Genomic DNA, 14,366 nt, shown 5'->3' on the forward strand with positions numbered 1-14,366 from the left:
CCCATGGAACTGGGGAAAGCATCCTGGCTGCTGTGAAATGCCTGGTCTGTCTGCTTAGGACACCATCCCGGGGGCAGGGCCTGGGCCTGGAGCTGCCCTAACTGGGGGGCCGTTTGTACGTGGCTGTGACGGCCTCTGAGGCGGGGCCTGCCGGCTCTGACTACATGCTGAGTGGGCCACGTCCCGCCACGTTGCCAGGTCTGCTCTTGTCTAGCTCAGGCGGGGAGGGTCCCTCAAAGCCTGCGGCACCCAGTGGCATCTGTCCCTCCTGCTTTCCCACCTCTAGTGGCGACATGACTGTTTCTCTCATTCATGACTGAGGACAGCATCCTGCAGGTAATGCCCTCCTCTTAAGCATCTTTCTCTGTGTCTTCCCCCTCCTCCTCCTCCTTCTCCTCCTGCACGAGCCCGTAGACATACTTGGAGGCATGTTAAAGAACTGAGTCTTTTCTGGAAAAAGCCACAGAGCCGATGGGCCCCCACAGAGCAGGAAGGTGCAAGTCTTCTGAGCTGCTCGGAGCCGGAGCTGCTGACCTCACTGGGCCCATCACTGATGGAGCAGAGCATACCGGGGCCTCAGGCAGCCGCAGCCACCTTCCAGCACCTCATTTCGGGGGGCAGTCTATGGTGTCCCCGCCTCCCCTGGCTTCAGCACTGTGAGGGGCATGAAGGGAGCTCTGTCTTGCAGGAAGCAAGCCATAGCTGACCACCATGCCCGCACACCCAGGATCCGCGCCTCCCGGGAGTTCCTGGAGGACCCGGGAGCTGGCAGTGCCCCTGGGCCGCTGCAAACAAGGACCAGACTAACAAGGGCCTGCTTTTTAGCTTGGAGGCTGCTCTCCTGCTCCAGCCACGTCCCCGCCCGCCAGCGACCGCTTGCCGCAGTCTGCGACTGACTCGGGGAGACCTCGGAGAGGCGGGGGGAACTGTTCATTCTACTCCCCTTTGGGGCTTAGAAACTCATCCCACACGTGAGCTTTACAGTTGCTTCACTTGTAACGTGAAGTGCAAGCACAAGGTAATATCTGAGAGCTCTGAGCTGTGTACCCAGGAGTAGGGTCTGCAAAGAGTCATTTCCTGTGTCACCAGCGCAGTGGCTCTTGGGAACCCAGATTCTAGCCCTGCTGCCCACAGCAGAGCCCCGGAAGAAGGGATGGGAGAGAGTTCCAGGCCCCAAGACCCTGAGTCCACAGGTACCCATTTACATTCTCAGCACAGGGCACCGTGGGCGTTCAGGGAGAGGTAGCCCTGTTCAATAGCAGTTTCTGCCCTTTGTAAATTATTTAAGAAATCTGCTTTGTCATTTTATTCGAAACAAACCAGTGTATGACTTTCCTAGATAACACTGCTTTTTCATAATAAAGACACTCTTTCTGTATTTGACATCTCTTCGTTGTTACCCTACCCCCTGCACCGCTCTGAGCAACAGGTCTGTGGTCTAGGGCCCGGCTTTGTCCCCCTCATCCACCCCGACTCCAAGCCAGCCTGCCCCCAGCTCAGGCAGAACATGAGCAACGGGAAAGGTCTCTCGGCTTAGTTCAGAGCAAAGCACATTTTAAAGGCAAATAAGGTTTTTATTTAAGTGACAACATTTGAGAGTTAAAAACCAACTCACATCAAAATCAAGACCAGTTGTAAAAATCTTTTAACTCCGTAATGCTGTTTTTGTCTTGTTAGAAATCTGATATTTTACATTTTCTTTTCTAACGGATTTTGTACAAGGCAGCCATGAGAAATAGAATAAACCTTTTTCACCACAGAACCGTCCACCACAAATAATACTGAGTTACATACTTAGGAACAGTCAGACGGACAAGATCAGACCGGCTGCCACCGCCGAGTAAACAAACAGAAAAGGACAGCGGGGTCCGAGGGTGGGAGTCCCTGCGAGCGAGCCACCCTACCGTCCCAGCCTTCCTTGGTGTCACCTGCCTCTCCTTGTGCCAGTGAGGGTGGCGGTCAAATTCCTGATTTTTTTTTCCCATCCACCCTGTTGATTTCTCAGCAAGGAGACAAGGACCCAGGCCAGGCCTCGCTGCTTGGACTTAACCCTACTTAGGACGGGGGGTGGGAGGGGAGGTTTCTTTTGGCTGAGCCAAAGAGACTAGGTTTCCAGAGCACTGGGCACCCAAACCCCCAGGGATTCGGCAGGAAAGTTGGTTATTTAAGGCGGGGTCAAGCTGAGGCTCCGCAGGCAGGGCGCCCCTCCCGGGCAGGGCTGCACCTGGGCTGGGTGGGCGAGTGTCCCCCACAAAACCGGCGCCACCTCGGGACCCATTTCCACCTGCCTCGGGGTCCGCCTTTCATTTAACAATCGGCGCCACGTTTTGTTGGCAGGGCACTTCCGGGGCGTGGGTCTGGGCTCCAAAGCCGTCAAAGTACAGTTTAAAACCCATGAGATCCAGCCTCCCCTCTTTCAGGGAGCCCACCCCATCCCAGTAATGTCTGGAACCCTGGGGTTCAAATATGTTGGTTTTCTGTGGCCCAGCACCCAGACTGGAGGGCCATTTTTCCAAATGCATGAGTCTTACTTTTTTTTTTTTTAATGTATCTGTTGCGGAGCCTAAGAGAGGAGTTGAGATCTTTAGAAAAATGCCATGAGGCCGGAAGAGCAGGCCCTGGCTACAGATGCACCCTGAACCCCCAACAGGGCGAAGGCAGGGGAGGCTGCGGGCAGGCCCTCTGTCGGGACAGCCGCCCCCCACCCCAAACTAGGAAGAACAAACATGCCACGCAGGGAACAAGGAGCTTTGGTCAGGCGGGAAGATCTGTCTTCCAGCTCCTGGGGAGCAGGCACACCGGGAGCTGGAAGGATTCTCTAGAAAACAGCCAGACTGGGGGTCACAGAACTGCTCCAGGAGAGGCAGTGGCACCCCCTCCAGAGAACGACACAAGGTGGTTCTTTGTTTTCCTCCAACTTAACTGGAAGGACAAAATCAAACAAACCACTAGCAGAGAAAGTGCACGTTGGTTACAGAGTTGCCGTGAAAGCAGTACTGAAACAAGTCGAGTCTGATCACTATACAGAGCTCCAAGTACACACGTTCACACACACCGACCGAAGCTCCCAGAACGCTGTGTTCACCATATCTCACTGTACACCTTCAGCATCTGAGGTGCAAGTCGTCAGAGCCCCAAACCAGAGCTCCAGGAGGGAAGGGGTGCGGGCCCTCCTGCTGGGGCCCACATCCCGGCTCCGATCCCCACACGCACAAACCCTGCTCCCGCGGACTCCAAATTCCTCAGGGTCGCTGCCCTCTCCTGCTCCCAGCCTGGGGTTCTCAGAAAAAAGGGCAGAGGGACTCTAGCTGCGGGAGAAGTATCTCACGCTAATTATTTCATCACTTGAGAGCAACACATCAGTGGCTTCTGCAAAAAGGAGATGGAATTTCAGGGAAGCAGACCAACTCCGCCCAAGTTTAATTCAGCGTCTGTTTTGGAAAGGAGGGGAAGGATTGGAGTTGAGGTGGCTATGCCATATGAGCTGGTGCTCGACGGAGAGCCAAGAAGGATGAAATGTTAAAGGAGGGATGGGCCTGCTGCGAACCGCCAGGAGGCAGGACCAGAGAGGAAGCTGGGGGTGATCACCCCTCCCCAGCAGACTTGCCAGCAGCTCTGGGCGCAGATGCGGCGCTGGAAGTGGAGCAGGAGCTGGCAGGCTGGAGAAGACACAGTTCCAGTGGAGAGCAGGGGTCGGGGCTGGGAGCCCGGAGCCGTCCAGCCCCAGCGGCGCATCGAGTTTACCGGGTGATTCGCAACAGCGGTGCCAGCCGCCCCCACCAGCAGCCGCCACTGGGGAGGACACTGGCCACATGGGACCTGCAAGAGGTAGACAGCAGAAGCGACACTGAGCTGACACAGGTGCCTGCTGGGTATACAGACGTCTGGGCCTGGGCAGCCCGGCCCGTGACACAGAACCTCGGCTGCAAGAGCTGGATCAGCCTCAGTGACAGCCCGAAGGGCTCACAGGCAGCCCGGGTGGGCCAACACAGCAGGTGTGGGTCTGGGCCAGGGAGCGGGGGAAGTGCAGGAGACCAACGCCTGGGCCAGGGGCTCAGCAGGAGGAAGGCCTGGGCAGAACTTGAGGGGCCCCAGGAGAGCCAAGCCCTGCCAACCTCAGGGGATGACCCAAGAGGAGGTTATGGGCACCAAACCAAGCTGAGTGGCAGGGGGAAGGGAAGAGAACACAACAGTTTGAGCCAAAATTACATGAACCCCCCGGAGCTCTGGGACCTCAGCTGTTACGCCTTCCAGGAGCCAAAGGGAGAAATCGCTCTGAGCAGAGCTGGGGAGGAGGAGCCCGACCAGTGCCCTTTGGGGAATGTCTCTGTCCCTGGGACACCAGGTTTGGACATCAGTGCAAAGCAAACCTCTCTGTGGAGCAGGGACCCCTTCCCGGCAACCCCACAGAGGGGCTTCCTTTGAAGTGGGGGGGCAACGGTGGCTCCCTCCTGCCCCCCCTCCCTGCCCCAGCCCCTCTCTTAGTCTGGAAGGAAGGTATAGATCATTGTGCACTCTGAGGGGCTCTTAGGCCTGAGAAGCCTCAGAAGGCAGAAGTGCAGGACAGCCTAGGAGTCAAAAACTCCCACCAATCTCAGCTGGGGAGACCCCTCCAATTACAGAAGGAAGGCAGGGCCCAGAGAGGGCAAGCAACAGGCTCAAGGGCTCACAGCCAGCCCAGCTAGGCCAGAACCCAGGGCCACAGCCTCACAGGGGAGGGCACCAGGCAGGACTCCGGGAAGAGGCATAACTGTCCTCAAGGGCCACGGGAGAAAGGTGAGGATACGGAGGACAAGAAAGAGGGGACAGCTGCAGGAGGACAGACCGTCAGCACCAGACCCCGCCCCCCAAGGGCCGTGGGCAAACGACTCAAACATGGGATGAGCCCAGGGGACATCCTCTCACTCCCAGAACGTGGCCACTTTGCCACGGGAGAGCCAGGCCCAAGATGGTGACCCGGGACGTCACACGGAGGGCGGGCACAAATGCCACGCGACCCTCCAGCAGGCAGCCAAGAAGCTGTACCTGCCAGCGGCTGTTGGTCCCTGGTCTGGGGGCTCCTCCCGTTAGGGCCTGCCTAGCATCGCTGCGGAAGCCTCAGAAACTCAGAAAGATGGTCGACTTTGTCAAACACTCCGGCTCCGGGCAGGCCTGCCCCCGGGATTACACAAACATCCACCCTCGCTGGGGCTTGCGTTGCAGGCGTGGGGGTGCCGCAGCGACTGCACTGAGACCCCTGGATCTCACCCCTTCGCAGCCCAGGGAGCCCCCCAAGGCCAGGCAGGGTCCTGCCCCCCTCGCTGGTCGGACGCTGCTGGACAGACACGGGAGGGAAAAAGCAGGAAAAGGCCTGTGTCTGCCGGGGAGAAGGCAGCCCGCCGGGGCCCCCCTGCTCTGCGCACAGCCTGGCCCTCAGGGCACCGACTCGAACTTGGGGGGCCCGCGCGCCCAGCTGAGCGCGGACAGGGGCCGCTCGTGGTCCTTGTCGGACTCGGGCTGGCTCTGGGCCCGCTCGGGCTTGGGGTTGGCGGGCGGGTCGGGCTGCTGCACCGACATGGTCCGGCGCAGGTGGTTGCGCTTCCGCAGGAACTCGGGCTGCGCGTGGAGGCCGAAGCTGCCCTTGCGCAGGATCATCCGCGAGCTGTTCTTCTTGGGGCGCGAGCGGTGGCCGGCCTCCAGCGCGGCCAAGTGCGCGGCGTAGCCCTCGCTCAGGAACTGCGGAGGGGACGGGCGTCAGGCCAGAGGGGCAGGCGGGCCGTGGTCCTGCCCTTCCCCACACCCCAACACCGCCCTCTCCCCGGAACACCCAGCTGCCCCGGGGACCTGGGGAGCTCACGACTGGTCAAGGCTCCCCGCCCGGCTCTGGGCAACTGAGCGCTTCTGTCTGTACCCGCGGGTCATGCCAGAGTTCCCTGGATTCCTGACAGGGTGAAGCTCCCATCCTTGTCACTTTCACTAAAATCCCCCAAAGGTAAGTCTCTCTCTCCCCGCCTCCAGTCTCTACCGCATGGAACCTCGTTATTTTCTGGCCTCCACAGCTGCCCTTCTTGCCAATCCCTCTCCCTAGGTCCTCAGAACCTTTGCTACTCAAAGTGTGGGCCGCGGATCAACAGCGTCAGCACGACCTGGACCCTTGACGGGTAGAATGTCAGGCCCCAGCCCAGGCCTAGGAATCCGAATCTGCATTGAAACGAGGCCCCCAGGTGATCTGTGTGCACCTTAGAGTTGACAAGCCCTGCTCTAACGGTCCCCACTCTGAGGTCCCACCATCTCTGCCCCGCCACCTGCTGGTCACTTTCAGGCACCTCCCACTCAACGTGGCCCAAAGAGATCATCGCCTTCCATTCAGTCGCCTGCTTTTCAATCCCAGTAATGGTACCACCTACCCGGTCACCCAGGTCAGAAACCGGGCGCCATCCTTGACTTTCCCTTTCTCTCGACCCAAGCGTCTGATCCCTTCGTTACCAAATCCAATCCATCCTGCCTTAGAAGTGCCTCTCAGACCCTTGGCCTTCTCTGTCCTGCCACGGCCCTGCCACAGCTTCCCTCCCCTCTGCCCTTCCTCTAATCCGCCTTCCACCTGCAGCCGGACGGATCTCTCTGAATCACAAACTCACTCGAGAGCCGTAGAGTCCCAGCTTGGCAAGACACACAGGCCATCCAGGACCCGCTGCCCCAGCCCCCTCTCCCCTTCCCTCCCACAGCACACTCAGCCAAGCTGAGTCACTTGCAGTTCCCATAATATACATGTGCTCTGCCGTCTCCTGACCTTTGCTTTTGCTGCTGCCTCTGTCACAGAGGCTCCTCCAACCTCAGGCCCTTCCTGGACAATTCCTTCAAACTCCCAAAAACCAGCCTTGTCCCTGAGTCCGGCTTAGCTGCTCCTCTCTGGGACCCCACAGTTCTCTGCACTCCCTGTCATTCATTGGGGCTCCTGCCACACTGCACTGTCATTGTCTGCTCATTTTTCCATCCCCCCACTAGACTGGATGACATGACATCCGATTCCACCGTGGATCTCCCCCTGCACCCAGCGCAGGGCCTGGCCCAAAGCAGGCACCCAGTCGTGTTTGTTGAAGGAAGGAAGGAAGGAAGGAAGGAAGGAAGGAAGGAAGGAAGGAAAGAACAAATGACTGAACGAGCAAACCATGGAATAAACCTCCTCCTCCCCTCTCCCCTTTTGTTGGTTCCACCCCCTCACCCCTCAACCCCCAGCCCCACCTCTACCCACCTGGCACTGGGTTTGATACTTCTTGGTGGGCCGGCCCACAATGAAGATCTGGGAGGGTGGCAGGCCTAGCACGCTGTAGACGGAGATGTCCTTCGTGGAGCCATAGGCCGCGCTGATTTTGATGAAGCACTGAAACACAGGGCAGCTGATGGAGGGAGAGGGGGCCCAGCGCATCCCCACAAAGGATTCCTAGATGTCCCCCCAGGGAGCACTGCTGGGGGACCCTTTATCTGCACACTGATAGACTCCAAGTCATGGGTCCACCCTGCATCAGGAACCACCCCCTGCAGTGGCCTCCTCTCCCGCCCCACCCCCTGCACCGAAAGCCTGATACGGGCTCCACCCGTGAATCACAGCCCCACCATTTGCTGACCCCACGTGAGGAACACGATCCGTAGGTTACGAACAGTGGGGCAAAGTGCTCCTCTGTGGACGGGAACTTGAGTGCCAAGTTGACACAATCCAGGGCCAGGACTGGAGGCTGGTTCTGTCCTGATAATTCTGCCCTCTGGTTCTCCTGCCTGTCCGTGCCTTTCTCTCCATTCCGTGACTACCACCTGGATTCTGGTCTTTCTGTCTCTTGCTTGGGCAGCAGCCTCCCAACTGGCCTTCCTGCCCCTCGTTTCTCCCGCCAATCTGTTCTCCATACAGCTGTCAAAACGATCTTTCTACCACGCAAATTAGACACTGCCACTCCCCTGCCTTAAGCTTTTCCATGGCTCACCATCACCCTCAGCAGAGAGTCCATGGTCTTGCCCAGTTTCTAAGGTTTTCACGGCCTGCCCAGCCCAGGCCCCTGATCACTTCTGGGACCTCAGCTCCCACCTGACCTGAATCTGATCCAGCACATACCCCCATCCTGAATACCTGCAGCTCTGAGAACATCCCAGGCTCTTTCCTACCTCAGTGCCTTTGCACATGCTGTTTCTTTGGCCACAGGACAAACTCATACTCATGTTTAAGACTCAGCTCAAAAGTTACCACCTCCTAGAAGCCTTCCCTGGCCTCTCCAGACAAAGCTAGGTCCTTTCTCCTCTATTTTCCCAAAGGGTCTTTTCTAATCACCCACTAGTAAACTGTCAATTTCCATGTTTTTCTTCCTGTAGATCAGGGATTGGCAGACTCTTTTGGTGAAAGACCAGATACTAAATATTTTAGGCTTTGCACTCTGTTGCAACTACTCAACTATTCCACTGTAGCTCAAAAGCAGCCATAAACAACCCGTAAGCAAATGAGCATGGCTGTGTTCCAGTAATACTTTATTTATGGACATGGAAATTTGAGTTTCATATAATTTTCACATGTCATGAAACCTTATTCTTCTCTTGATTTTTTCCCCCCAACCATGTAAGAGAATTAAAACCATTCTTAGCTCACAAGTCATATAAAAACCATGGGCCGGATTCAGCCCCTGGGCCATGGTTTGTCAACCCCGGCTCTAGATCAGCAGTTCTCAAAATTTTGTAAGCATCAGAATCCCCTGGCGGGCTTGGTAAAATACAGATTGCTGGGCCCCCCTCCCAGAGTTTCAGATTCAGTAGGTCTCCAAGGGGGGCCAGAGACTCTGCATGTCTAATGAGGTCCCAGGGAACCCAGTGCCACGGGGCTCACAGTGAAAATCACGGCTCTAGGACATCCCGAGTTCTGTTTGCCTCTGTGCATCCCCAACACCCAGGACAGGGGAGGGAACACACTAGGCACTTAAGTGTCTGTTGAAGGGATAACCAGATGCAGAGACAAGAGTTTAGGCTTTCGGGTCAGAAGATAAAGGATGAAAGGGTGACTCTGAGATCCTGGGCACATCCCTAAGCCTCACCTTTCTCACTCGCCCGTGGGGATAATAAGACACACCTCGCTGGGCAGTAAAAGGACCAGTGAGGTGCACGTGAATGTGCTTTGCAAACTGGGCATCCGCTTGGACAATCGGAGGATATGGGGTCAAGGAGGAGGCCCCCCCCACCCCGGGTTGAGGGAGGAGGGGAGGGGTGAGGAGGAGGGCGGTGGAGGAAGCCCTGCCCAGCCGGGACACTCACCTCCTGCATGAGGTTGCGCAGGAAGATGGCCTTCTGCCGCAGCGGGTCGTGCACCAGCCCGTCCGAGAAGAAGATCATGCCCTGTGGGAAGTTGTGCTGGGACAGCCACGACACCACCCGCTGCTTCTGCATGTCCGGCCGCCCCGTGATGTAGAGGATCATGTAGCCCAGGTCCTGCCAGTGCCTGGCGAGACGGCATTGCAGGGTCCAGCCCCGCCCCGTGCGGGCCACCCCCTGCCCAGCAGCCAGCCCCACTCCCCACTTCCCCCTGCCCCGAGAAGCCAGACGGGCTGTTCCCAGGAGCACTAGGGGAAAACAAGGGGGCACCCTGAAATCCGCACCCCCAGTTGAGCCCCGTGAGTCCTGGCCATCTCCCCCGGATGGCCCACAGGCACCAACCGCATGCCCACAACACAAATGATCCCCCCACTCCTGCCCCCTCTGCTTGGGTCCCCTTCTCCGTGATGCACCATCATCACTCAAGTTTCTGGAGCCAGAGAGAAGCCCCTTTGATTCCTCCCTTTCCTTCGGTCTCCCCTCCTTCCTCCTCCAATCAAGGAGCCTTTGATTCTACCTGACAGGATCTTCACTCCATCCTCTCACTTTAACTCCACTTCTTAGCCTTAGCTCAGGACCCATCGCTCTCCTCGGCCACTACAAAAGCCTCCTGGGAGGCCCCTTTCCCTCCAGTGCCCCCAATTCCAAATCCAACCTGGGCCGTGCAACTTCGAGCAGGTTACTTAACGCCCCCAGGATTTCAGTTTCCCCATCTGTAAAATGGGGATAATAACAACAATTACCACCTAGGGTTTTCTGAAGGATGAAATAAGTTCATCCCAAACAAGCCTGGCAGTGACTTTATTGTTATCCCTGGTAGTATTTCCATGGTGATTTCTGTAAATTGCACATCTAACCCCACTACTCCTTTGCCTAAAGCCATTCCTGGCTCCCCGGTGCCCTGAGGTCGCAAGGCCCCCCTGCACTGGTGGTCCTCCACACTCTGCCCTTGAGTATGGCAGCTCCCCAGCCACACGGAGCTGCTTTGCTGCCCCAGACAAGCCCTGTGCTCTTCTGCTGCACACCCCTGCCCTAGAGAGGCTTCGTGGCTCCATCTCCTAATGTTCCCATCCCATCTTGCAAGGCCACCTCCTCCAGGAAGCCTTCCCTGCTTTCCAAGCAGGCTCTGCCTCTCTCTTCTCTGTGCTCTCACAGTGGGCAAGTACTCTCTGTTGACATGGAATCCTGCCTGCAAGATGTCAGATGAGCCCAGGCCTGATTGCAGGCTTTTGTGGCGCTAGCCACTGACTGGCCACCATAGATTGGGGGTTTCCAAACCTGGAAGATGCTCTGAGAGATTTGGGGAGGTTTTGTAAGAATGCACAGGCTCAGGTGTCACCTCCAGAGTTCTGGTTAATTCTGAGGGGGTACCCAGTGATCTGTGATTATAAAAAGCAGCTTCTGATGCTTAGCAAGGTTTGGAGAGCACCGCAGCGGCCCCAGGAGCCCATGTGAAGAGGTGAGGGCACCAGATGGACTGCCCCCCAGAGAGGAAGGACCACAGCCTCCCCTTCCCAGGTGTGGGAGGGGGACACTGACTTGGGAGGGGCTTGGAGAAGATATAATGGAAATAAAGGACACAGGCTTATAAAGAGGAGGTCGACCCCTGAAGTGAGCAGGTCCAGGGCCTGTTTCCACAAGGCCAGTGGGCATCTTGAGGTGCGCAGTCTCGTAGGAGTCCTTGAGCCAGACTAGTTTTCTCTCCCCACAGTGACCGCTGCTGCTGGGGTGATGCAGGGCAGTCCCCTGACCCAGTCCCCAAGAACTCCCAGGACCCAGGATCGGTCCCACTCTTGGTGTTCTGATCACTTGGAGTCCTGGAGTACGGTTTCTCATGCCCATGACTTGTTTTCTCCACTGGACTGTGAATTTCCTCTAACTAGGATCTCTTTCTGCATCACTGCCCAGCCTAGAGCCTGGCCCAGAGCCAGCCTCAGCAAAGAGTGGAGGGAGGGAGGCAGGGAGGGAGGGAGAGACTAAAGTGGTACCTCTTTTGCTTTTCTATTGGCAAACTCCATTTGCACCTCTCTCAGCGGTACAATAGCCCTAGGAAGCTGTGCTTCCTGCCACACCTCCTGCCCTGTCCCAATCTGGCCTCCAACATCCAATGGCCCTAAACTTGCCCCACCTCTTCCCCACACATGATCTGTTCGTCTCTGTCCTTGTCACCTTCTTGGCCTATCAAAACCAGTTTTGTATTTTCTTCTTTTTGTCTGTCTGCATGTGCTAATATTTGTACAATGGCATGGACGGCAATATATATATATATATATATATATATATATATATATATATATATCCATCCTTCAGGAGTTGCCTCAAATGTCACCTGCCCCAGGAAGTCTGCTCTGCTTTCTCCAATCAGCTGTAATAGCTGCAATCTCTCGATTAGCACTGTGTGTTAGCTAGTCTCGAAAGATGGCCTCCCAGTGAGCCATGTGTCCCAGTATTCACACCTTTATGTGGTCCCTTCCCCGTGAATCTGGGCTGACCCTGCGACTCACTTAGAACCAATAGAACGTAGTGGAAAGGACACTGAGTTCCGAGGCCGGGTCCTCAGAACGCTTGTAGCCTCCAGCTGGGTCTCTAGGAACCAGAGGAGGCCGGTCACCATGGTGGAAGTCAGCCACCAGGTACAAAGTCTGGCTAGTCTGAGACCACCTGGCTGGCCACATGGAGAGAGAGAAAGAGGGACCCCAGCTGAGGAACAAGACACATGAGTTCATCATCCACCTTGAACATCTTGAACCTCCAGCTCAGTGGAGCCCTTAGATGACCCCCAGCCTGGACCGCCACCTGACTGCCATTGCTGGAGAGACCCCACATGAGAAACTCCCAGCAGAACGCAGTCAATGATGTGATAGAATAATAAAGTATGATCTTCAGTTGCTAAGTATGCAGCCATTTGCTACACAGCAACCGGTAATCAGAACCCACCAATTTTATCCTGATTGGGATCTGAAAGCAAGAGACCAGGCCTGATTCACTGCACAGAATGCTCAGACAGTGTTAGAATAAACAGAGGGAGGAAGATACGGAGGGAGGGAGGGAGGGCATCCGAGTTTCTCAAGGGCCCTCAGTACATTACTCCTGGAGGTGAAGCCAGGACTCCCTGCTCCTGGCCCAGAGACCAGTGGAATTCCTAGCGGAAACTAGAAAAACACAGCCCATATCCCCCAGGGCTGCTGGCCTCTGCCCCGGGGGGACACATCCCCTGCAGGGAGGGAGCACTCACCGGACAACGTCCACTGCCCCCGGCCGGACCTTGGGGTCGCTCCCCATGATGGACACGCTGGCCGCAAAGGAGCCGTCGATGCTGAAGACCACGCACTCCATGCCCCGGGGCAGCACCGTGAGGTAGCTCATCGCGCAGGTCTGGTCGCCCCTGAAAGGTATGGCCAGCCGTGCGCTCAAGGTCAGGTGTCAGCCTGAGGCCAAGGTCAGCCCACAGCCGGGGTCAGAGCTCAGTCGGGGCCAGGTTGAGAGAGAACCTGGGCGGCATCTCCTGATGCTACAGCTGTGACCGCATCTCATTTTCCTCTCTCCCTGCAGACAAGGACAGGGTCCAAAAGACAGTACCTCGAGGACCCCATCTTCTGGACAGGCCTGGCTGGCAGGGCCATGGAATTGGGTGAAACCACCACGAGAATGTCCCCTGGGTCTTACCTGACGACCATCTTCACGGGGTAGACGCCGACCCCCAGGCGCCGGGGCCGCGGTACGCTGTACGTGATTCGGCCGCTGCTGTTGGTGATCTCCGTGTCCAAGTGCACCCAGCGGCCGGAGGAAGGCTCTGCCATCACCAGGATGTCCACCTGCAGGCAGTGAGGGGACCAGGGGAATCGCTGAAGGCCGGGGGGCTGGGGCTGGGCTTGGGAGCTCTTCTCTGCCAAGACAGCAGGGCTTGGGGTCCTGTCCGATGCTACTTCCTGGCTCCCACCACCTTTCCTCTTTCCACTGCAGCCGCACCAGCTTCTCCGAGGCACCCAGTCCATCCCTCACTCCCGCTCGCCCTCCCTGACCTGCGTGAGCGTCTCCCACCTCGTGCAGCCAGGCCTTCCGCGGCCCTCACCCCACGTGCCATGTGGTACCCAGGAGGGGATGGCCCAGCCTCTGTACCTTCTCCCCGGTCAGGGCCACCATGTCGAGGGGCCCGTACATGAACCGCCCCACCAGGACCTGGGGGCCATCTTCGGCGGCAATCACGTCGTTGGCCCGGTGGTTGGCGGTGACATTCTGGAAGGACAGAAACCAGCTCAACCTCTGCAAGGGGACTTGACCTGGCTTTTTCCTTCCATCAGCCACAGGATCAGCTGGAGGATTGCGCACCTGCCGGATATTGCCTTCCTTCCTATTAACCTCATCAGAGTTTCCGAGATGTGTCCCCATGGAATCCACGAGGGAAACAGACCGTTAGACCCTCACGTTGTCTCCAAGGGGCCCTGGGCTCCTGCAGACCAGCATTCTCCGCTCTTGATCGTCCCCATGGCCCGGAGGTAACGCCAGTCCTCAGAGCCTGGCATCCTCCTAGACCCCCAGGCTGGAAACTGAGGCTCACCTTCACTTCTTCCTTCCTCATCACGGCTCACATCCAGTAGCCGTTTACCATCCGTCTTTGCTTCGTGGGCGATTTAAACGTCAAGGGTAGAGAAAACAGTGTAGGAAATCTCGTGTGGCCGGAAACCAGTCACGGCCATTCTGGTTCTGTTCTTCCCTGGCTGGATTCCCCCACCCCGCTCCAGATCATCCTGGAGCAATGCTGGACGTCGCGTCACTTGTCTGTAACTATCCCAGCATCCCCTTCCTTCTTCACGTCTGGTTTCAATTCATTCCGTAGCTCAAAGGCCTACATTGGCCCCAACTGCCCACCACTCCCAGCCTGGCTTCAAGACCCAAACCACTCTATCTTCACAGAACCACCCACATCTGTGTCTTTTCCCACACCCAGGTACCTCTCACCTGGGCTCTGCTAGTAGCATCTTAAAGGAGCCCCCTTATTCAAAAACATTGCCCGTGGCAGATCAACCGTCTTTATAAAGCACAGA

The 14,366-nt window shown here is 57.1% G+C and overlaps 1 protein-coding gene across 2 annotated transcripts in view; it reads right to left on the bottom strand.

The window, feature by feature from the left end:
* Positions 1–1,569: 1,569 nt before the first annotated feature.
* Positions 1,570–14,366, bottom strand: part of PITPNM3 (PITPNM family member 3) — a 91,203-nt gene continuing 78,406 nt past the window's right edge. The window contains exons 14-19 of one of the 2 annotated variants that reach the window (XM_057536843.1): positions 13,441–13,557; positions 12,988–13,136; positions 12,557–12,706; positions 9,265–9,448; positions 7,232–7,360; positions 1,570–5,715 (exon numbers count right to left, since the gene is read on the bottom strand). In XM_057536843.1, the coding sequence (XP_057392826.1) occupies positions 5,413–5,715; positions 7,232–7,360; positions 9,265–9,448; positions 12,557–12,706; positions 12,988–13,136; positions 13,441–13,557 (1,032 nt within the window). In that variant the 3' untranslated portion in view covers positions 1,570–5,412. The remainder of the gene's footprint in view (positions 5,716–7,231; positions 7,361–9,264; positions 9,449–12,556; positions 12,707–12,987; positions 13,137–13,440; positions 13,558–14,366) is intronic. The other variant, XM_057536842.1, reaches the window with a different exon arrangement.

Source organism: Balaenoptera acutorostrata, chromosome 20 (genome assembly GCF_949987535.1).
Source record: "Balaenoptera acutorostrata chromosome 20, mBalAcu1.1, whole genome shotgun sequence".
NCBI classification, from domain to species: Eukaryota; Metazoa; Chordata; class Mammalia; order Artiodactyla; family Balaenopteridae; genus Balaenoptera; species Balaenoptera acutorostrata.